The sequence below is a fragment of the Sphaerodactylus townsendi genome, linkage group LG10 (genome assembly GCF_021028975.2).
Source record: "Sphaerodactylus townsendi isolate TG3544 linkage group LG10, MPM_Stown_v2.3, whole genome shotgun sequence".
Taxonomy (NCBI): domain Eukaryota; kingdom Metazoa; phylum Chordata; class Lepidosauria; order Squamata; family Sphaerodactylidae; genus Sphaerodactylus; species Sphaerodactylus townsendi.
In genome coordinates, this window is record NC_059434.1 from 25,079,204 (window position 1) to 25,103,074 (window position 23,871).

General features: G+C 40.3%; 1 protein-coding gene across 4 annotated transcripts; it reads right to left on the reverse strand.

The window, feature by feature from the left end:
- AASDH (aminoadipate-semialdehyde dehydrogenase) lies at positions 1-23,664 on the reverse strand. 4 transcript variants are annotated; one of them, XM_048509831.1, is made up of 15 exons: positions 23,528-23,664; positions 22,043-22,294; positions 21,761-21,881; positions 21,082-21,410; positions 19,929-20,121; positions 18,549-18,790; positions 18,094-18,200; positions 16,129-16,301; positions 13,397-13,589; positions 12,304-12,422; positions 10,424-11,231; positions 9,252-9,415; positions 7,741-7,866; positions 1,184-1,315; positions 1-680 (listed from the first exon to the last, which is right to left on the reverse strand). In XM_048509831.1, the coding sequence occupies exons 2-15, from the start codon at positions 22,270-22,272 to the stop codon at positions 282-284; spliced, it is 3,336 nt and encodes a 1,111-aa protein (XP_048365788.1). In that variant the 5' UTR covers positions 22,273-22,294; positions 23,528-23,664; the 3' UTR covers positions 1-281. The 4 variants fall into 4 exon arrangements, with proteins under 4 accessions (XP_048365788.1, XP_048365787.1, XP_048365790.1 ...); XM_048509830.1 differs by lacking the exon at positions 23,528-23,664 and adding an exon at positions 23,150-23,201; XM_048509833.1 differs by lacking the exons at positions 18,549-18,790; positions 21,082-21,410; positions 21,761-21,881; positions 22,043-22,294; positions 23,528-23,664 and adding an exon at positions 18,834-18,954 and having other exon boundaries at positions 19,929-20,067.
- Positions 23,665-23,871: the final 207 nt, after the last annotated feature.

The following is a 23,871-nucleotide window of genomic DNA, read 5'->3' on the forward strand; positions in this document are numbered from 1 at the left end:
TTTGTGATTAAAAATATTTAATGTGCTTACTACAGGATTCACCATTATCTACACAAACAAATAAAATCTCCTATTTTTAACTGTTTGGCAACCAAGTGGGTACATTCCTCAGAGTCTCTCATATTGTTAGTTTCAGCTACTAACACAACCTTCCTTTGGATGCTGTTATCTATGTTTTTCTACACATGAACAGGGTCAAAAAGGTGCAGAGTTTGAACAACCAGGGCTTAAACACCCGGGAGGGGCAGGGAGGAGGTATGAAAAGGAAATTGCTGCAAATTTTAGACAGTCTTGCTGGTTTGCAACATACATAAATCTAAGCAATAAACATAGTTATTTCTACAGCCAACCATGAGCTTAGTTCCCCAAATGACAGGAGATGAGAACACCTCTCCTGGAAGCTTCCCTGAACCTTCGAGTACACCAGTTGCAGCATTCAAGACCCATATCCTACCATCGGTAGATGTGATGGCCAGAAGGGTTTTATTGTCCAAGTCACAACTGCGGAAAACAAACGGCGTAGCGTACACAGTTGATGTGGTTTCAAACTTCCACATTAAATGACCGTCCATATTACAGCAGTAAATAAAGCGGTCGTGGGAGCCAAAGAATACTTCTCTAGCAAAGCTGGAAATGCACGGGGATGAAAAAATGGGTCCACTAGTGGGAAACTGCCAAACCTGTAAAACAAAATTAAGTTAAATACATCATTTAAATTTTAGTTGATGCTGCCAAGAAAGACATCCATTTAACATAAGGAGCAATGATCGTGATCTCTCCCCTTACAATCTGTTTTATAAAATATATGCAAGGAATCGTAGTGGATTCGGCACTGTCCGCTGCACAATATTTCACACATTAGGTAAGAAGAGTTGTTTTTTATATCCCAGTTTTCTCTACAAAAAGGAGTCTCAAGCAGTTTTCAATTGCCTTTGCATCCCTTTCCCCACAACAGACCCTTTGTGAGGTAGGTGGCGCTGAGAGAGTTCTGAAAGAACTGTGACTAGCCCAGGGTCAACCAGCAGGCTTCATGTGGAAGAGTTGGGGAAGAAACCTAGTTCACCAGATTAGAGTCCACCGCTCATGTGGAAAAGTGGGGAATGAAATCTGGTTCTCCAGATTAGAGTCCACCACTCTTAACCACAACATTTTCTAAATATCAGTATTAAGGAGTTATTGTTACCTTTTGTCCAAAGTGGCTAAAGCAATACAAATTTCCATCTACACATCCAACACACACACAGTCCTTGTTGCAATGTGGTGACGAAAAGATAGGTTTCCCACACACACTTTTCCAGAGCAGGTTCCCCATAACCTGTGAAGGTGTACCAAACATACAGTTCATGAATCTGAGTAAAGGGCTAACTGAGCAAAGATCTGAGTAAAGGGCTAACTGGACACCTGAGCAAACTATCTGCTACAGGGAGAATGAGAAAGATTTCTCTATAAAAAGCAGAAAAGCAATGGGCGTTCCTGCACTGGTTAGTGTACCAATTTTGCCTGCACTCACAGTTTCTGAAAATATGGGAGTAGATCCATCAGCATATAGCTCACATTACTGTTCAATTACTCATCCATCTTTGCTGCATTTTGTATGAGGGACCATAGAAAGGTACATTTCCAAACAGAATTCCTAAAAATGCTTTTTTTCAAAGTACTGCCTGTCCTTTTGTACTCGAGGAACTGTTGTTGGATTTACTGAGACAAGACTGCCTCATGTGTGGAGAGGAGCATGTAATTTCTCACAGGGGCTAGGAGGTAAAATTGTGCATACTGCTATACTCCAGGCAACCACACTGTAAGTGAAAGATGTGTCTCTCAATTCAGCTTTGCAGTTTGACCCACAAGCTGCGGAAAACATTCAAAAATGTTCGTCCTGTACTGCAAATAGAGCTATTGGTGCAAACCCCAGATCTTTACATGCCCAACAAATGCCAGAGCCGCGAAATAGCTGAAAACGTCATGAACTAATTTGGTGGAATAAATTCACAGGTCTTCGATCCCTTAGTGTGTTCTGTTGATGGAAAGGGGTGGGGGGGGGCGCTCAAAGTATGCTGATCAGGCAAGAGTTCTGAAAGGCTCCTACCAGAACAGTCAGGAGGGACCTTCATGGCTACTTCCGTCACTTACTCAGCCGCACGATGCTATCCTTTTTTTTTTAAATATTTTTATTGATATTTCGGAATTATTACAGATTTATATTGTATACTTTATATACATCCTCCATATCATTTTTCCCCCTTTCTCCCCCCACCCTCCTTCTTCTTCTCTTCTTTAGATGCGCAGCAGCAGGTCCATTCTTTTCAATCTTCTTGTCCATTTTTCTTCTGTAATTCCAATTTCGTTTAGCCAGTCTTTGAATTCCATCCAAATCTCCTTCATATCCTTTTGCTTTTCTTGCCATATTTGATTTCTTGACATTGTGTCGAAAATTTCTAATTGTATTTGCTCCCATATATATTCCAACCATTTCTGCATTGTCCAGATTTTTTTGTCCTTCCACCCCAATGCTATTACTGCATGGACCGCTCTAATCATGAATTTGAAAAGTTTTCTTTTTCTTTGTTCTATTATAGTATAATCCACTATACCTATAAATAGTAAATCTATATTTATCTTTATTTTTACCTTTACATATTTTTCTATGTATTTTATCACATTTTCCCACATATTTTTTACTTCTATACATTCTAGCCACATATGGGTATATATTGCATTTTTTTCTCCACAATGCCAACGTTTCGGACTGAGCCCACTTATCCATATGCCCAGCTGTTTCGATTAATTTCTATACCATTTTAATATTAATTTCTTCTCTAGTTCTGCATATTTATCTATTTTTGTTTGTTCCATATTATCCTATAGTCCCTTTTAATAAGGTCTATGTCTTTCACTCCCATGCTTGTTTGCCATTTTTCCATTATGATTCTTATCCTTGGATTCTTGATCTTCTATCATGTTTTTGTATGTAACTCCTAATGTTGTCCCTTTCTTTTTCCTCATATATGTTTATGCAACTTTTCATTATACACTCTTCACTCCCCTCCTGGAGGCTTTTATCTTTTCCAAGATTCCTCTTAATAGTAACCAGTTTTCTTCTTTACCTCCTTTCTCTATAGGATTTGGAAGCGGTATTAGTTCTCCTCTTTCATTTGTTACAGTTGTGCTGCCTTTGTATATTCCTTGTCTGTGTAGGGATCTTGTTGTTTGTGCTCCTTCCTTATTAAGCCATTGCTTGAGAGTGGATTGCCTTAAATAGCCCTGGCATCCCATTTTCCCTTCCATTTCTCCCGGATTTCCATTAACACCTTTCTAGGGGCCCAGCACCCAATTTTTGATGCTTTCTGTTTTTTGAACAACTTGGATATATTCCAAAGCTACCGATGTTCAAGTTTATTTCATTTCCAGACTTCATCCATCTGTCTCTTTTTATCTAGTTCCCATCAGAGCTTTTGTTGGGAAATGCCATAAATATTAATGTTCATAATGATTTTTGGAGGCCCCAGCCAGTGGTTTAGACATATAGACTATTTTATTCATCACTCTTGGTTTCTTTTGATTAAATGCCCATAGTTTAATTTTTATTATCCCATTCTTCAAAATTGTTTTTTCTTAATCTCAGCAGCGACCAAAGAGTACGAGATAGATAGAGTTTTGAAATTATACATTTTTTAATGCTACTATTCTCTTAGAAATAGATGGGATTCTTCCCTTGCCACTCCTTTGAGATTGCTTGGTTTTATTTTTTTCCATATTGCTTCGTAATTATATTTAAACATCTTTTCCTTCTTATTTGTTAATGTTATACCTAAATATTTAATCTTCTTCTTCACCATTTCTTTTCCTAGTAGTTTTTTTTCTATATTTATTCCCAGGATTTCAGATTTCTCCATATTAACCACCAAACCAGAATGCTTTTGAAAGTCTTCTAATATTATTTTTAATTCTTTTAAAGTTTCTACAGGGTTAGTTGTTATTAGTAATAAATCATCTGCAAATAAGTTTAATCTTATTTCTTCTTTATTGATTTTATAGCCTTTGATCCTACCATTATTTCTAATTCTATCCGCTAAGTATTCCATTGCTACTACAAATAATGATGGAGAAAGTGGACATCCTTGTTTCACCCCTCTTTCTATCCTAATTTCTTCCGACCATCCATTATTTATCATAATCTTTGCTTTATTGTTTTTATATAATTCTTTTAATATCATTATTAATCCCTTTCCAAATCCCGTCTGTTCCATTATTTGGAATAAATATGCGTGGCTAACTGTGTCAAATGCTTTATAGACATCTAATTTTATCATGGCATATTTTTTATCCTTACCATGTTCCATCACATTCAATACATTTCTTATGGGATAGCTAATATCTCTATCCTTCACGAATCCGTATTGATCTTGACCAATTATTTTTGGTAATATTGCCTTTATTCTGTTCGACAATATTTTAGTAAATATTTTATAATCCTGGTTTAATAAACTTATAGGTCTGTATGATTCAACCTGTTCTGGATTGCGCCCTGGTTTTAATATAGTGATTATTTCTGTTTCTCTCCATGTTTCTGGTATTTTCTGTCCCTTTAATATCTTATTATATAACCTTTGTAATTCAGGTATTAATATTTCTGCCATTTCTTTGTAATACTCTGCTGTAAATCCATCTAAACCAGGAGACTTGTTGGTCTTTAATTCTTTTATTACTAAGCCTATTTCTTCTTGTGTTATATCTTTCTCCATACTTTGTTTCTCCTCCTGTGTTAGATCTTTTTTATGTATTTCCTCTATCCTTTCTGTGTCTATCCTTTTAAATAATTTTTGATAAAATTGTGCAAACCTTTGTCTAATTCTTATGTTTCCTGTTATTCTTTCTTTGTTTTCACTTGTTATTGATTTAACTCTTTGTTTTTCTTTCTTTTTCTTTAAATAATTGGCTAGTTGTTTCATTGACTTTATATTGGTTCTTTGAAGTGATTTTTTTTGACCCATGTGTCTTTTTTCCATAACTCTAATTGATCCAATTCCTCCAGTTGTGTATTTAGTAGTTTTAATTCATTATAGTCAGTTATATTATTTTTGTTCTGTAGTTTGTCTCTGCGGTCTTTGATTTTTTTCCACTAAGTGAGTGTCTTTTCCTTATTTAATGCCTTTTTCTCTCTTTTTTCTAGTTCCTTACAATGCCCTCTCATTACTGCCATTCAGGCATCCAACAGCATCCCGTCAGAAGCGGTGTTTCTATTTTCTAAAAAATAGTTTTTCATTCCTTCCTGTAAAATCTTCTTTATTTCTTTCATTCTTCATTATAATGTGTCATATCTCCATCTATACTGTTTGTCCTCTTTTTTGCCAGTCACAGGTGTAGCTACCACCGGAGCATGGTCTGAGACCCACTCTTTGTCTGGATCTCTACACATTGTATAGACTCCATGTTCTTTGTCAGGAATATGAGTCTAGTGTATGTAAATTTTTTATGTCTGTTAGAATAGAGAGTTGGATTTGTTGTGGTTTTCCCGTCTCCTCATACATATTAGTTATATTCCATTGTTTAAAGCCCTTATAAGTTCTCAAATCCATATTACAGTCTCCCACTATTAATGTTTCTCCTTTATATTCCCTTTGTGCTCTGTTAAATTGTTTTTGTAGGAAGCTCCTTTTGCTTTTTGTTAGGTGCATATAAGTTCATTAGTGTTATTTGCTCATTAAGAAAACCATGTAACAAAATCCATCTCCAATTTTGATCCTTTAATATTTTGTATGTTTTATATTATTTTTCCCTTTCAAAATAGCAACACCATTCTTCCTTCCTGCCCTTGATTCACATAAAGGTTCTCCAGCCCGGTAGCTTTATTAAAGGAGCAATATCTACTGTATATGTTTCTTGGATGCAAACCAAATCCCAGTTTTTCTTTTCTTAACTAAGTTTGGCTGGTTTAATCCTTTTGAAATTGGAATTTAATGGATTAATATTTACAGATACAAAGAGTTTAAATCTCCTGCCATAAGTAATGATTTTTGTCTACTATTTTTCGGACCTGCTGCTGTTTCATATTTGTTCTTTTTTCCCTGTTTCCCCCTTCTCCCCCTTCCCAGATGTTCTGGGGAGAGATTCCTCCCTCCATCTTGGATTTTGAAACCTCCTATGATTCTTCTCCCAGCATGTATTTCTTAGTCAATTCTCTCTGTTAATGGCAATCAATCAGTTTAAAAATTCTTATAGCATTCCAATAAAAAGATACTTCTAAATACATACATATCAACTAAATTGCATATGCTTACAACCTATTTTTCCCTCAGAAGAGAGTTTTCTGTGTCTGGAGCATTCCATTATTTTGATGTTTACTGAAACAGTGTTAAAAGCTAGATAATACTATTCAAAACAAATGTCTGGGAACCATACACCTGGTGTTAAAGAAATAAACAATGTTAGAGCAGATTACTGTTTTAATATCTTCCAAGAGCTACATACAAGAGTTATTTTAGTTGGTTGGTAGTTGTTATTCCAGTTGAATTCTAACCAGTACATAGAGTGTGAAATGTTATATAGCCATTTAAAAGAATTTTTGAAGAAGTCTTGGCTTATGTTATTTTTCTTTAGCGCTTTGAGCGTCTGGTATCTTATTGATGCTTGGCCTGGTCCTGCATGTCGTCTTCTTCTGAATGCTGTCTGTCCTGAGGTTCTGCAGCTTCCAAGGAGGAACGGATTTGTATCCAGGGTTGTTGTGCCTCTCTTGGGGTTCTTGCTACTATATTTCTGATTGTTTTTCAAAAGTGGGATAAGCCATTAGTAATCTCCATGAAAATCTTCTAACGCTTTAAATAAAGAAGCGTTTGCATATGGCATTAGTTTTTCTTCTTGATTTGCAGCGTTTCTGGTGAGAGAGATCTTGTCTCCACAAAAAATTTTCTTGCAACACTTATACATCAAGGGCTGAGCATTTCTCGGCTTCTTGTATAGTGTTTCTTTGATCTCTTCTGTGGTACATTTGAAAATAATGTCTGGGATTCTGTTTCCCTGAGAAAATCCTCTGTGGAGCTCTATCTATCGATTCCGGTGTCGTTGGAATGTTTATAGAATTGAGCCACTGTATTAATTGGTTTTTTATATCTGTTTAGATCCTCCATTCTCGGGACTCCAATTAAGCGAAGGTTCTTGCGCGTCTTTGTCTATCGAGAGGGTACGATTTCAAGAAGTCAATATCGTCAGTGTTTTTCTTTGGCCCGTTTCTCGTTTTTAATCCTTTCTCTCTCCGCAGTGTTAGAAAGTTTCTTTGACTTATGTCTTGTATGTAACATCAATTACAATCAGGTTGTTCTGTGTTGATGTAGTAAAGTCATCAAAGGAAGCCTTTATCTGATTTGTTAGCTCTGACAAATCTGTTTTTTTAGTTACGCCAGTTTCCCTTAGGCGCCATGTTTTTGCTTCGCCCTTTATCTTTTTAGTATTTTAATTGGACTCACCGGTTTGTTTTTCGTCTCTTCAAAGCTGTCCGGTGTTCTCTCTTTTGAGTTCTCTGTTTTAAGTTGATTATTAGTCTTTATCTTCTCTTTTATGCCATTAAATCTTTGTTGTTTGCCGGGAGGGTGTCGAAAAGCGTCTAATCCTTGTCGGACATGCGCAGAAAAGCCCGCACGATGCTATCCTTAACCCTTCCTGTTCCTTCTTACAGAGCTCTGAATACCTTTGACACGTTTGTTCAGTATATGTTTCTGGACCGTAAACAGCAAGAACGTTACATACCGGGCTTACAGCTAGCAATGCCCCTCCAAGTGTAGCAATATATAGGTGGTGTGGCAAGAGATTTACGTGCGGGGAGGAAAATACAGCCCCAGCTTCACTGGGTAACTTCCAGACACACTCTTCCTTCTGCCAACACACCAAAAGGAAAGTACAAGGTTAGGCCATTTTGTGATGGCTAAAGGGTAGAATGATATTTTCAAAGCTTTGCAAACCAGTACAGCTGTCCCAATTCCAAAGCCTTTACTGGCATTATAAATTGCAGACTTTACTGGCATTATAAATTGCAGACATTAAAATACATTAAAATCTACATTAACCATTTGCAACCAGACCTTGTAAACCGCGCACATGGAAAATTAAATTAGCCCTTACTACTTTGTAGGCAATGATTGCGCCTGACCAGATAGTGCCTCAAAAAACTTGCAACATTCTCACATACAAAATCACAGGAACCATTGAGTAGAAAATTCATAACAGATCGTAACCTAGCAACATTTGAGCCCTCTATCAATGGATAAATGTACATAGAGCATAACGACTCATATATAGGGCATTCCAAAAGCACATGTTGAACAGTCTCAACAACGGCCATATTATATTGACACAACCTGTTCTCGTATGGAGTGTTATTATACCTGCCAAGAGTCATAGCATTAGGCAGAGCATTAAAACGAGCTGTCTTCTGACTACGGATAAGCTTTGCAAACCAGATAAGTCTTCTGACTAAAGATACCAACTCCACTACTTTTCTTAAACAATCATATTTAAAAAGGAATTATGTTCATAATTATGCGCTGTAAGCTAACAGTGCTACAGGCATTCAGAGGAGAAAAGTGCACATGGAGAGATGTGCCAACTCAGCAGAAAAACAGCAGTGATGAAATTTTTGTTTGGTGTTAGCAACGATGCATATACTAATGTGGCAAAATAGAAGAAGCAGAAACAGAAGATGCAGAAGAAGAAGAGGAAGGGGCGTAGTAGTTTGGATTTATACATACTCCACCTTTCTCTCCTGTAAGGAGACTCAAGGTGGTTTATAAACTCCTTCACCTTCCCCTCCCCGCAACAGACACCTTGTGAGGTAGGTGGGGCTGAAAGAGTTTTGAAGAACTGTGACTAGCCCAAGGTCACCCAGCAGGAACGTAGGAGTGCGGAAAACACATCTCGTTCACCAGATAAGCCTCTGCCACTCAGGGGGAGGAGTGGGGAATCAAACCCAGTTCTCCAGGTTAAAATCTACCTGCTCTTACCCACTACACCACGCTGAAATAGGATTCTAAGTATCACATAGTCAATTGATATTTTAACGTCTAATTAACCTGAATATTAAAAAGTACGTAAATAAGTCTGGTACAGAGCCAGTCTTGCTTATCAACAATAAAGGCTGCAATTCCAGACACCCTCACTAGGAAATGAGTTCTAATTAAATTGATGAGACCACTTTGAAGTCAAACAGGCATTCATTCAATGAGATATCTTTGTTAGTTCTTGTGTGCTGTACAGCTACTCACATAAATGTCTAGAGCATATACATGTTGGTCATGGGATCCAATGAAGACCAGCCCTGTGGAAGGATCCACGGCTGGAGAACTTTTCACAGCATCTTCTGCAGCAAATGTCCAGTGTATTTCCCCATTACTGCTTCTGAGTACATAGATTAACCCATTGTAACATCCTGCACAAATTAAGAGGCAAAGAACAGAAATATTTGGGTACAAATTGTAACTATGGCACTGTCAGCAAAGAAAAATGTTTTAATACTTAAAAGACACTCAAAACATATTCAAGTATCTGAACTCAATTCATAATCCAGCATGAACTATGGATGGGCAAAATCCCACAGGCTCAAAGGGCACAGCCATTTAAACCAGAGAATGCTCTGGGTGGGGAGTGACAAAACAATGTGTTTCAGACTATTCTGCCATAATGCACTATTTCCAGACATTGTCCTTGAGCCCCCACAGAGTCAAAAGGTTTCTTGCCCACTCCTGTTCCCCGCTAACTACACCTTGCTGTGGCTACAGCTGTCGCTGTGGAAGGTTGGGAGCCAATTGTGAACAGGCAGACAGAGCCTTCCCACCTCCTTCCCTAGCATCCTCTTAAGTGCTGTTTTGGCAGCAACTGAGATGCCAAGATGTAGCCAAGATGCTGCTCTACAGATGCAGCCACAGTGTGAGGAAAGAGAGAAGCAAAGGCTCCGATATGTAATCCAAATCCTCTGGCTCCAAAAACTTAGGATCATGAAATGTTGAAGCTTGTATCCTAGGTCAAGACAAACAAAACTTGGGCAGCTGCTAACGATACACTTTCTCCACTGATATGTTTGCTGTATTCATGTGTTAAAAAAATCTATTGCCCCATGATACAGGTTTATTCACAGACCTGTAATTATATACTATTCCTTTTTCAGGATAAAGATGACATCAGATTTGAGAATTCATCTGCCATTTCCTGGATCATCTTTGTTCTAGAATGCTCCACTTGGGTCCCAGTGTTTTGGGGACTGAACTAGGTAGGCACCAGGACCCAAGTGGATCATTCTAGAACCAAGACCGACCAGGAAATGGCAGATGAATTTTATCCTGAAAAAGATACAGAGCGCTAAGGACTGGCCTCGAAAAGCATTCAGCTGCTCAGTAAATTTTGTTCAGCACATCCAAGAAAAACAAATTTACATTCATACCAACAATGATGAAGTTTCCACACATCGATACACAGGCAGAGGACTCTATGCGATCTGCAAGGTATCTCTCCCACTTCACTTTTCCGGAATCCAGGTCAACGGCTTGAATCACATGCGAATGAGATCCAATATATACAGAGGCGGATAACTGATCAATGGCTGGAATTACAACTAGAGGAGATGCGTCTACACACTTGCCCAAATCTGCTTTCCACCTTACGTCTAACGTCAACTTTCCAGCAGTCCTTCCAAGGCTCTCTTTTAGGTGCGTTCCTTGCACAGAATCAGCTTCTGTTCTGTTTGCCTCACTGGCAATTGTTTCATTAGGCTTCAAAACTTCATTCCCTCTCTCTTCACTTGCAACAGGTGAAGAGCGCATCAATTCTCTGAGCTGAATTCCCGCACTATGCTGGTTCTTCAGGTGTTCATTTGTGAACAACAAATGATTTCCACGGCTCACTGCAACAAATCCAACAACATGTGCTTCCTTTTTGAGAGGCCCTCCAGCTTCTGGCTCCACACGCTTTCCACTCGGTTCCTCTCTGCTATTGTCTCTCAGTTTTCTTTTCACAGAACTGTTGGAACTTAACTTTTGATCGTCGCTTGGAAAAGAAGTTTTTAGGACATGCTTGTAGACTTCAGCAATGGAACGACTGAGAATTACTTCCAGGAGGCCAGGAACGCTCCTGCCAACCAGATTTTCAATTTCATCATGGAGGTGCAATGACTTTAAAGAATCTCCGCCATTGTTCAAAAACAATGAATCTCCTGAAACACTACTGGAATCATCTGGAAGATTCAGAAGAGACTAGAAAAGAAGAAATTCTCAAATTACTGACAGAAAGGCAAATATTGCACATGAAGCAATCTCCCAAAAGTCCTGGAAAAATTCACCCTGTTTACAATTACTGCTCCCATTTGAATCTCTAACTTTTGGGAAAACAGGAGTGCTGTTGCACAGAATGAGAAGCTGCGATTCTGCAGTCAAAGCTTTTGTCACAACCTGAGTTTGATCCTGATGAAAGTCGATTGCAGGTAGCCAGCTCAAGGTTGACTCAGCCTTCCACCTTGCCGGGGTAAAGTGTAGATGACTGGGGAGGATAATGGCAAACCTCCCCGTATACATAGTTTGCAGAGTAAACATTATGATGTGGCATCACATAATGCTTGCACACCTTTACCTTTTTTGGGAAAAACAAAGGGTTTCCACACCACTCCTTTACTTTACCTTCACTTGTATCCCGCCCTACCCCAGTCAAAGGCCGGGCTCGGGACAGCTTACGCATAGTCAACAAATAGCATATACAATCAATACATAATACAATACAATACATACTCAATACAATAATCGATACAATCTATAAATAATACACAGTACAAATAAGCAGTGCAAATAATTTAAATCAGATCAATAAATAGTTAACATTTACAAAATATACAAACTTTACATTTTCCATTTCTATCTTCAACAATGGATAAGTTGACCCAAATAAATATATTGGATATAATAAAAAAAGAGTTGCCGCTAAAACCTACTAGGCCTGCCCACCCACCTCATTTCTCCAAATATACAAAGTCAGACCAAAAATCAGTCCCCAAATAGTCCCCAAACAGGCAGCGCCTTTGTCTGCTCCCTTGGTAGCTGCTGCTCTTTAAGTAGCTGCCCTGCCCCGCCCCGCCCTCTCCAGGTGTTCCAAATGGGATGGGGCAGGACTCTGCAACTACTGCAAAGAGCTTCACTGAAATGTCACATGAATGGAAGTAGCATTGGACAAAATGCGCATGAGGCAAGAATACTTAGCCTGCACTCTTCACCCTCATTCAAAGTACCTACGAGAGCCCAACTTATATATGATGTAGTTGCGCCTTAAAACACCTACCTTCCAGAGGCACTGCAGTCTCTCCCACAATTCCTCTCCCTTATTCAGCTTCTTTTCACACCTTCTGGAATTCAGACGGCTGCTGTAGATCTTGCTCAGTTCAGACAGGTCAATTTTGCCTTTAATCAAAAAAAAAAAAGGAAAATAGGTTTGCATGGGATTCAGGGGACCCTTGCCGACTCATTTAAGAGCTCTGTGGTTGTACAGGACCCAGCATTATTGTTAGAGAAGGCAGTTGCAAAAAAAGGCTTTCTTCCATCTCAGCTTTGCATGGAAAATGACTCCTGAACTTGATCTGGCTGATCTGGCCACTGTGATACATGACACTGAGACAGAGATTCTTACACACTGTACATTGGTAGATCCTCACAATCAATTTGGAAGCTCCAGTTGGCACAGAATGCCACAAACTGACTACCACTAGAAGTGAGATGGAGCACGCCTGTTACTCCCATTCTACAGTCACTTCACTAGCTGCCCACCAGTTCCCGGGCTCAGTTCAAAGTGCTGGCTATGACATACAAAGGCATTCTTTTGCCTTGGACTCTCATACCTGTGAGACCATCTCTCACCCACCATGACAGCTGCACTTATGTGAGCAAATTCTTCTGCGGGTGCCAACCTGCAAATAGGTAATATCAGCAACTGCCGGTACACGTGCCTTCTCTGTGGTGGCCCCCATGTTGTGGACTGGCCTGTCCTGGCTTTCTGCAAACTATGCAAAACTGAATTATTCAAGTGGGCTTTTCTATGTAGGCAGTAGGGTAGCACTGCAGTAAAGGTTACACAAAGTTGCTTGGATAAAGTACTGGGGGTTGCATTCTGTACTATTGTGTATAGTTTGCCATGGGTTGGCTCCTGTGGTGTGATTTTGCATCATTTGATGTGCCACGTTATTACTTAGCTTTGCTTCAGTTCTGTTTTTAGACTTCTAATTGGTTCTACGACTCAAACCCTATTTTATTATTTACTGAATGTCTTGTTGATTGTTGATTGACTCGCTCTGTGCAATCTGCCTGGAGGCCAAGCAAGAAAGGTGGACTTTATAAGCAAATAAAGACATTACTTTGAACAAAAAAGCATTCCTTTGTACCATGTGACGTAAACGGCAGAGTGTCCACTAACAAAAGCTCGTCTGGGACTGCATAGCTGGGGAGTCGTTCCCGGAGTTTTCTCAAAAGATCGCCTCCTTCAAAGCTGCCTTTGGGCACAACAAACAGAATTAATTTTTCTTGTCGGTACCACATCACTGCACAGGCTTCCACGTGACAGCTGTCTTCTGCAAGCTGCAAAATAAGACCATTACTCTAATTTACTCTGACAAGAATTACAGAAAGTCCCAAGCAACATATAAGGGGGGAAATGCACATCTGTACTTCCTCAACGCTCTCCTTCTTTTACAAATAAAACATTTCACAGCCATGAAAAATGAATAATTATACTGAAAAAAGGAGTGTTTGGGATTATTTCAGCTTTATACTTTACATTATTGCACTGCGGGAACCTTAAGTTTTACTTCTATTGGGAAAGGAACATAGAAGTGTTTCAGTTGAGAGCTGAGGCCAGAGGGATGCCCCATCCCCAAATGCTAGATGCTTACCAGCTTGAGCTGAGCAGCTGCAGCGCCAATCCACTTCCTATCATGGCTTTCGAACTAGAAAGATGGATGTCTGAGCTCCCTTAACTTCAGAGATGAAGCTACTATGGAAACTCATTGGCTCAGGGATGAATGCGGCATTTAGGTTCTTACAGTGGCATCAAGTCAAAGGGGCTTAAGCATTCTCCACCTCTTGCTCTCTCTCTGTCTCTTATGGCTCTTGAAGACATTACAGAGGTTTTTCTTATGATGGGGGTGGGGGAGGACCGCCCTCTGATACAAACACCCACTAAGGCCCATTTCCTTTCCCTAAATGGTCAGACCCCCTACAGCCTAAAGAACCCCAGAGAGGAAAATTACTCAGACAGTGCGCCTTAAGGGCACATATTTGCCAAGGCCAACAACACCTCCCCCTCCTGCTCTCCCTCCATGGACTGCTAGCTTCCCTTCAGCCTAACAGTTAGTCCCTGCTTATGCCTGGATACCGGTCTCTGCAGTTAGCATCCACATGCATGGACAGCTCTTGCCCTCAATGCTTTTTTTTAAAAAAAAAATTGGGATAGGGCTGGTTTTTAAAAAACAAAACAGGATTTTCCAGCATTCGTCTAATGTTTCCTGTGGGAACTCCCCCTCCAGTCCTAATCCTTCCCTGTTTTTCCCATTTAACTGAGAAGGAATGATCTCCACAAGTAACGACACAACAACAGCAAAGTGAAGACATGAACATTCTCAAACACTAGGAAGCCCTGGTAAAAAAGGATCACCCTGCCTAATTTTAACAACAGGTGGGAATAGAAAGCTGTCTGTGTGGAGGACAAACTGCATGCAAAGGGAAAGAGGGCAGAGGGAAAGAGCGACCAACCTTCTTGATTTCTCAACTGAGGCTGGACAAAGTGAGTGCTAGGTCTGTGCTGGGTAAGTATCTACATTTTTTTTTAGATTTGCCTTGCCTCTGGTTGTTCAGGAAAAAAGCTGAAAAAATACCAGACAGTGAAGTGTCTAATAGTTTTTCCCAGTCAGTGAAAGCAGTGGACTGTCCAGATCAACTGGCAACCTTACCAAGACCAAACAATGCAAAGCACACTGTTTGTGCTGACAGGGAGAGAACGGAGCCTCGCGTGTCTGATATATATATATTTTTAATCTGGCAATCCTAAACCCAGAGTGGCATCTATCATTCCCTCCCTCTGCTTCCTGTTTTTCATCATAACAAGGTAAGTTAGTCTAAAAGAGAAACTGGCCAAAAATCACTAAGTGAGCTTCATGGCACAGTGAAGATTTCAACTTGAGTCTCACCGGTCCAACTTTGACACAACAACACAACAGCTACTGACTGATGATCCAACTCTCCCCATGTAATTATTTCTGTTCAGAGCAGGATCATTATTGTTCCTGAAAATACAAGCTGTGATAGAAGATACTCAAATACAGCCAACACTTAAACTATCTTCCTAATTCCTTTCTCCCTAATTGGTCCCCATGGACTTCTATCCTCAGATACCGCTCCTCTCAAGTTTATCCACCCAGAGCCTTTTTTAACCATCTTTTGTCTCTCATCGTTCTCATGCCCCTTTCTTCGGAGAGAGCAGACTGAAAATGAGGTGGTATGATCATAGGTGAAGCTACAAGGGAGCAGGTGTGTGTGCCTCGCACCAGGTGCATGCCTGGGGCGGGCGGAAAATTGCCCCCACCCCCACTCCCGCAACCTCCCCTTTGCGGCTCCCCCCTTACCTTAGTTCTTAGTTTCAGGTTTTGTTTCAGGCTGAAAAGTAGCCTGTTCCGTTCAGGCTGAAATGGGCCCTTGTGGGAGCTACACTGCTCAGGAGACATTGCGAGCCCCAAGGACTCCTGGGTAGTGTAGTTACCATCCAGGCTTTTTTCAGCCTGAACTGAACAGGCCACTTTTCAGCCGAAAACTAAAAGCTAATGTAAGTGGGGGCGCGGGGGCAGGGTAGGAGTGGAGCCCGGGGGAGGGGGGGGGCAGAAAATGCAGAGTCCGCCCCGGGCAGAGTTTGGCCCAGCTACGCCTCTGGGTATGATCTGGTGTGCACTAAATTGCTAAATTCAACTGAGTAGCCATTTCCCCTGTAAAAATCTTGGTGATCTTATGAAAGGAAACTTCCCTAATGAAACCAAGTGGTACCAGTTCTCCAGGCACTTCACGATCCAAAACCAACTCTCAGGCAACTTCAGAACTCTCTGAATGACGTTGTTATTTATTATCTTACCTGCTGAACGAATTCGATATTAAGTCTCTTGCCATGACGCTTAATCTGATTGTCTTTTCGCCCCAAGTAAAACAGTTCAGCATTCTTAACTTTTACAAAATCTCCAGTTGCTCTCATGGTGCCCCTGGGCAGTGTTACTTCATCATCAAGGAAACAGACACGTTCTTCACCTCCTGCAGAGAATGAGATCAAGCGTTAGGTCAGTACCGCCATGACTTCACATAACACCAACTTGAAGGCTACCTGGAGGAGCAAGAAAGATGCTGCACATCAAGTAGCAAAACACCCTTTGTGAGTCGTGGCAAAAACAAACAACCAACCAAAAAACACTTCCAGACATACAGTGCCTAGTATACCTGGTTACAACAGTGGCACAAGATACTCAAGATTTTGATGCAATGCTATGGTTTCTGACAAACTTTGTCCTAAAAACTGCCTTATGAATGGCTCCTCAAATTATAGGATCTGCCTGTTCATCCACATCTCTAGCTAAATATTCAAAATGACACCAATAATATAGTATCTGCTATTCACCCTAATTTTCACAGTACATCACTGAACATCTGATTAATTTTCCTAACATTTCTTAGCATTTTTATGGTCTCAGTATTAACAATATTTTCACCTGCACCCTGGTGAAATCAGCTCGGCGGTCCTCTGGATCTAGCATCCTTTTTTACACATTGGCCAACCTGTTACCTTGGAGGGCCAACAAACAGGGATGAGTGGCCAAGGCTTTTATGAGAGGACTCTAATGCTGCAATCTTATGAATACGAAGATTCACTGAAGAAAATGGAACTAACTTCTGAATAAACATGCACGGGACCCCACTGAAAATCAGCAGGATATGCTGCTAGTTACAGGATATGCAGAACAATACCTGAATTATAGATAACACAGATGAACATATAGCCCTACAGAGACCCTAGAAGGAAATCAATATTTATACAACTTTCACAAATAACAATCATTATCACAGCCACGAATGTTCACAAAAGACAACCATCTTCCAAACTTAAAGTCTGATTTCATTTTTAAAAAGGTTTTCTTGTTATAATAGCGCTCAAAAATCAGCAATTTCACTTCCATTTTAAAGTATTTAGGAATATAGGTAGTAGGTGCTTGATAAAGCCAAACAGAAAAGACAATGGTTTGGATCCAACTGTTTTTTTCTGCTGTAGCATGTGAGTAACAAAAGATAGCAAGGTAACAAAAGATAACAAAAGATACCTTGCTATCTTTTGTTACTCACATGCTACACTTCATTGTTACTCACTTGCCAGGCCACTCCTATTCAGATGCCCTCACCTATTGACCTTTACTCACAGGTATATATACTCCACTTGCTTTCCTTTCCAATTATCAGATCCTCTGAAGATGCCAGCCACAGATGCAGGCGAAACGTCAGGAGAGAATGCTGCTAGAACACAGCCATACAGCCTGGAAACCACACAGCACCCCGGTGATTCCGGCCGTGAAAGCCTTCGACAATACATCTCTAGCAATATTAAAAACCCGTGTATGGTTTCCAGGCACAGTGTGGCAAGCAGCAAGACTCTAGTAGGGGTCATAGGGGACACCATTATTTTATATATTTGATTTGATTTATATCCCACACTTTTCCAGTGAAGCAACAATATGATGTCACTTCTGTCACAGTAACAGTATGATGTCACTTCTGGGGAAAATCCAAAAATGATATCAGTCAGCTCTAAAAATTGCTGGAAACTCTGTAGTACATTCATAGCTTGCTCTGTTGGATTAAACAGAAGGACTATCTAGTTCAGAATCTAGTTTCCAACACTGCCCTCTTGTTTACACTACATTCTGTGACTGCCTCTTAACATGGAGGCTCCATTTAACTTTCACAACTAATATGCATTGACAGATCTCTCCCCCATGAATCTGCCTAGTAGGCTAGTGGCACAAAGTTCTAGAATTCAAACCATAAAACAGAAAATCACCTATAAACACTTGGCCTTCACCTTCCAGAATGGCAGAACCACTGGAATCTCTGACTTCAACTGTTGTTCCAGATAATGGGGTTCCCAATGGTACAAGGGAATCAGATCTAAAAATCGAGAGGAAAAAGAGAAGCAGTGGTGTAGGGAACAAACTACCAGCCAATCAAGAAACAAAACCTTCAGACCTGTATATAGAGACTTCATCTTAATTGAACTGTTTCTTAAAAAACCAAAACGTACAAAAATACACCACAATTCGCCGTTCACAATAGGACTGCTATATACTCTCAAGGCTGTGTTAGTCACAAATCACATAAAGGGCCTTGCTCTGAAACTGTCCCTCATACCAAACACCCGCCTAAGTGCATAATGGTTGATCCATCTGAAGGATTGAAGACTTTTATCATTTATTCCTCAGGTGAACAAGCAGTAGATAAAAGAGAGACTTTTCCTACCGATGATCAGAAGCAAACCATACTTCGGGGATCTTGTAGCATGTGGCCCAACAAGAAACTTCTGTAATGCCATAGATATTAAACACTTGTGTTTTATTTCCGTTTGTTTTCCAGCTTCTCAGCACATTCAGGCCAGGAAAGGCTTCTCCGCCGAGAGCTAAGACTCGAAGTGAAGTACTGGCAGAGAGCACGGTTGATGTGATGCACTGAATTCCAAATCTTCTCAGAAGGGTTGGCGTAGCCTACACACAGAAAATAATACTCCACAGCATATAGTATGTATACCTTTAAGCTCAGAGGGCCAAACTTCTCTCTTTCTCTTTAAGGGTGAAGAACTAGCAAACAAGTCTTCTGCACACATGTGCATTCTTGTGGATCACCTCTTATGAGTCCATCATGTGTCCATCTGTTATGGGTCAAATAAAAAAGGGGTGTATATGCCCAATCCTCTGTCACAAGACCACAGTCTTTGACCTCTGATCCTTTAAGCATCTGAACGGGACCTAATAGCTGGTTTCCTCCTGCATATTCATTACTAGTGACTTGTGAAGAATCAAGCTGAAAGGGAGAATTGGCTATCACATATTTAGTTCCACTGACAGAACTTTTCTATCATCTCACGCCCTATGGGGAAACATTCAGAGACTGAGGCACCAGTCATCAAAGGTGCTATAACTAGGATAAAACCCCCAAACAGCATTTTTTTTGCCATCAAGTCACGGCTGACTTATGGCTACCCTGTAGGGTTTTCAAGGCAAGAGATGTTCAGAGGTGGTTTGCCATTGCCTGCCTCTGTGCCACGACTCTGGTACCTAATCTGTATCTAATCTGTATCTAATCGTGTATCTAATCTGGAAAAACCAGGTTTGATTCCCAGCTCTGCCGTCTGAGCTGTGGAGGCTTATCTGGGGAATTCAGATTAGCCTGTGCACTCCCACACACGCCAGCTGGGTGACCCTGGGCTAGTCACAGCTTCTTGGAGCTCTCTCAGCCTCACCTACTTCACAGGGTGTTTGTTGTGAGGGGGGAAGGGCAAGGAGATTGCAAGCCCCTTTGAGTCTCCTGCAGGAGAGACAGGGGGGATATAAATCCAAACTCTTCTTCTTCTTCTTCTTCCTGTCCGAATGCCTGCCAGGATCAAGGCTGAGAGTATGTGACTGCCTAAGATCACCCAGCAAGTTTCCGTGTGGCAGCGTGGGGGTTCAAACTTGGTTTCCCCGGATCCTAGTCTAACACCTCAGCCACTAGAACACGATGACTCTTTAACAGCAACACAGGGAGGGACTTCCCTGCACAACTTAACAGTCATTGCAGTCCAATTCCATGCAGAAGCAGTATTCATGACAAACAGGACGCTACCTTGTCGCTCCCTTATCTTACCTGTAATACAGAGACTTTGTGGTGTTGAAAGAGAGCCTCAGACAGTTCCTGCGGCATCATTTTAATCAGGTGGGGTACAATAAGCAAAGAAGCCCCGCTTGCTAGAGTGACAAACAGTTCAATTACAGACGGATCAAATGTCAAGGGCGAAGCCATGAATACCACATCATCTGGGGTGATTTGAAAGAGATCGCTAAAGGAAAAGATCGATAATGCATACCTTAATAATTATATATTTTGAAGTCTGAACATGGGCATAGCAAAAAGGTAGTGAAATAATTAACGGTCTATGTTACAAAACAATCTGGATAGCGGAAAATAATACAATGCTAAGGCATACATTCAAGGTTGCCAGGGCATAAAAAATAACGCTTAAGAACCCAAATGTATTGAAGGCTTAATTCAGTCATGCAAAAGGCATATGGTTTATTATTTCTCTTCTGAAAACAGAGCATTTGTGCAATCAAGTAGAATTACGCCAAAAGCATTCTGGCAAAATAAGGACAGAAATTCACACAGAAAGGAAAGAGACAAAACGTTCACGATGGAGTCTCTGTGACCACTGAAAAAAATATGCTGGGGAGTAACAAGAGTGAACAAAGTTGGCCGGATTCAACTCATGGTTAGGGTTATTTTAAAAGATTTACTGCATAATCCACAAGGGTGCTTGTGTGTGTGGGTGAGAAAGTGCTAAGGAGGAGGAGGAGGAGTGATGTTGAGAAGCAGATATCCCTGCACCAAGCACATCCATCCCATTAACACTGTGGACACATAACGGACGAGATGCAAACATACCCTTTCATATTACAAAAACAGCTCAATAAACTGACTTATTTTCACTTGGTCAAGTTTTATTAGTGAAATACATGCAGTGCTTACAGTGTTAGAAGTTGTTTTGAATTTGCAGTAGGCCTAATACCATGGAGGTGTGTGTTCATATGTGTGTGTGTGGGTGGGGGCAGTAGGGATGTGGCCTGGGAGCCAAGGGGGCAGTAGCCCAAAAAAGTTTGGGAACCACTGATTTAGGCTGTACATCTGTGAGAAGCGTGTTTCATATTATCTTTGTATCCAGAATTGCCAATTTTAGACACAATAATCATTCAGTCTCTATCCGTTCACCTTTATACAACAGCAATCTATGAAAGACACTTACCGGAGATGAAGAATATTTGGCACTATGCATCTATGGGGAACTTTGACAATTTTGGGAATCCCTGTTGTTCCTGATGTATGTAAAACATAGGCTAAGGAGTGTTTCTCTCTGACATCTAATAGCTCTTTGAATTGCTTTGTCTCATTTCGGTCTAGAGTAGTTTCCTTGGAGTAACTTGTCACTGCAAGCCTTTCATTTTCATCATTTTCATGATCGATCAACAGATTTACATCAATAGTGCTGCTGTTTCTTTGGAAAAGAAATAGGCCAACGTTCTGGATTTCAAGCAAATTATGGAAGAACAAGTGTCCAAATGAGACTTTAAATTTCTGAAATAGAATGAAAAGATCTGTTATACTGTTGTATGTTTACATTCTATTAGAACAATGGAAACTACTTTGGTGAAAAAGCCGATTATGTATAAAAATAAATGAATAATCTTTTTAGTCATCTCTAATGCAAGCAAGACAGGTTGACAAATTTTGCATATGTGGCAAATATTACACATCTGTGTAAAGTTCACATTGTAAAATACCTAACAAATTTGAGGTTAATAACGAAACAAATCAATATTTGAACCAAATTAGGCAGCAATTATTAACATGCCATCTTGGGCATACCTCCCACTGAAAACAGGGGTTTTTCCCATACAGTAAAGAAAATAAAACATTGCACTTACATCAAGTTTTTCTTTTTCTACAAGGACATATTTGAGGTTGCACTTATTTATAACACTGGTAGTCAGGGTTGGCAGAGCATCTGGATCAATAGGAGAATAAGCAGCTGGCACTTGGAGAATTCTAAAATAAAGTATTTCATTTAGCAAAGTAACATTACTCTCAGGGGCCACCCATTTAAAAGCCTACATTTTCATGAATATTTTTGACTTGACCTTAATGAGAAGGCGGGAATATTCGACTTCCTCCTGAGCAATATCACAAATATCTTCTCATAGACATACCCTATAATCCAAGAAGGCAGGTTGATCCCTGGATTGCAGTACAGACCTATCGCAAAACTGTCAGTGAGCTCACACGTTGCTCTCAAGAAATCAGTTAGTTCTGTGGCTAGGGCGATAACCGCTTTGTATGTGTACACAGCGGGAATCTTATTGTTGCACCCATCAAAGCATACTGCTCTCCTCTCAGGATATAGACTGGCTGCTGCTTGAACCATCTGGTGAAGAGTCATCCCCAATCCGTAGAAGGCATATCTGCATAAATTAAAACAACAATCAGAATGTATCAATCTACAGTTCCAAAAGTTTGCAAAATATATCGTATTCTGTAAGTTAATTGAAGTAAAATGAATAATAAACTCTTAATATGTAGGGGAAAATACAATTGACATTATGTTTCTATTCAACAATATGAAATAATAATTTTGGAGTACAGAAGTACCACAAAACCCAGCAACTATCACTTACTACAGGTTCTATTCTTTTATTTATAACAATCCTGCTGATTTTAACCCAATATTTGTAAATCAGGCAGAATATGATTAAACTCGTTTGATTTTTACAAGGTGAAAGATATGTTTGGACTGGCACTCATAGATCATCACCTATACCTATAAGGAGGTAAAATTATATAATTATAATTACCATCTGTAATGAAATATGAAATGCCATTAGGCCAGAGAGGTTTTCTTTTACTATCTAGAGAAAAGGAAGATTTGGTTTTATTTTTTTTCTTCAGCTAAAAGGATGCCAGTTTTAAACTAACCTACAAGTATCAACTAGCAATCCATCACACACAATCCTGCATTCAAAACTAATTTTGAACAAAGAGGAACATGTTACACCATATTGCTACACAGATCTGGGACTTGTGGCTGCTACCTATCAATGTTAAATACATACTCAACAACACAGGCCAGGATGCAAAAGTGGTTTTTGTTTGGGGCTTCCTTGGGCATAGAATAGGCAAAAAAGGCAAAACAAAACCTTAAAACCATGCTGTCAGGAGTAACGTTTTCCATCCCTTTTAATCAAAAGAGCCTTTAATTTCTGAAGTCGAAAACATTTTCAGATAAGAAACAATGAAATCCAAACTGCACAAATGCATACCCTGCAAAGAACAGTAGAAAAGCAGCATGTGCAGCGCCCTATAGAAATCTTTTCGAAATTAAAGTGCAATATGCACTGCCACTCAAAAGCGCTCTGAGTGGATTAACACACATAACTGTAATTACCCCTGAAGGGCTATCAAGTGATTTTACTGGTTCTCTGAATTCCTGGGATATGGTGAAAGAATGTCTTGCATCTCCCTACAAAAAAACAGGACTGCCTCCAGGCTGTAGACAATTCCCTATCACTTTGGGAAGCCGGAAAGGAACAATGTCGCGGACGCAAGTCTCTTGTGTCATCCCATTTGGCGGAAATATGGCAGACACAATGCGACACTTAACCAGAAAGAGGATACTGATTCGGCTTGTATGACCTTACCGGTCCTCGATTTGCCTGTTTGTTGCTATGGAAACTGATGATGGCGGAAGGAGACAGGCGGTGGAGAATCGTATGCGCGTGCACCCACCGACTCCGTTCTCTCTCCCCTCCCCTGCTTGGAGTCCCAGTCAGCCCACACGCCGCGTTCTTCCGCAGAAAAGTCTGCCTCTACCCACCATGGCAACGTGATAGTCAAAGCTGATTGGCTGGCTGGATTTGAATTTTTCTGATTGGCCCATCTCTATTGCAAAGGCGGAAGTAGGGAAAGAATCCTCAAGCGCATCGCGTGGACTGAGGAACGCGCAATTCTGATTGGGTGGTGACGGGCAAATCACAGGTCCGTG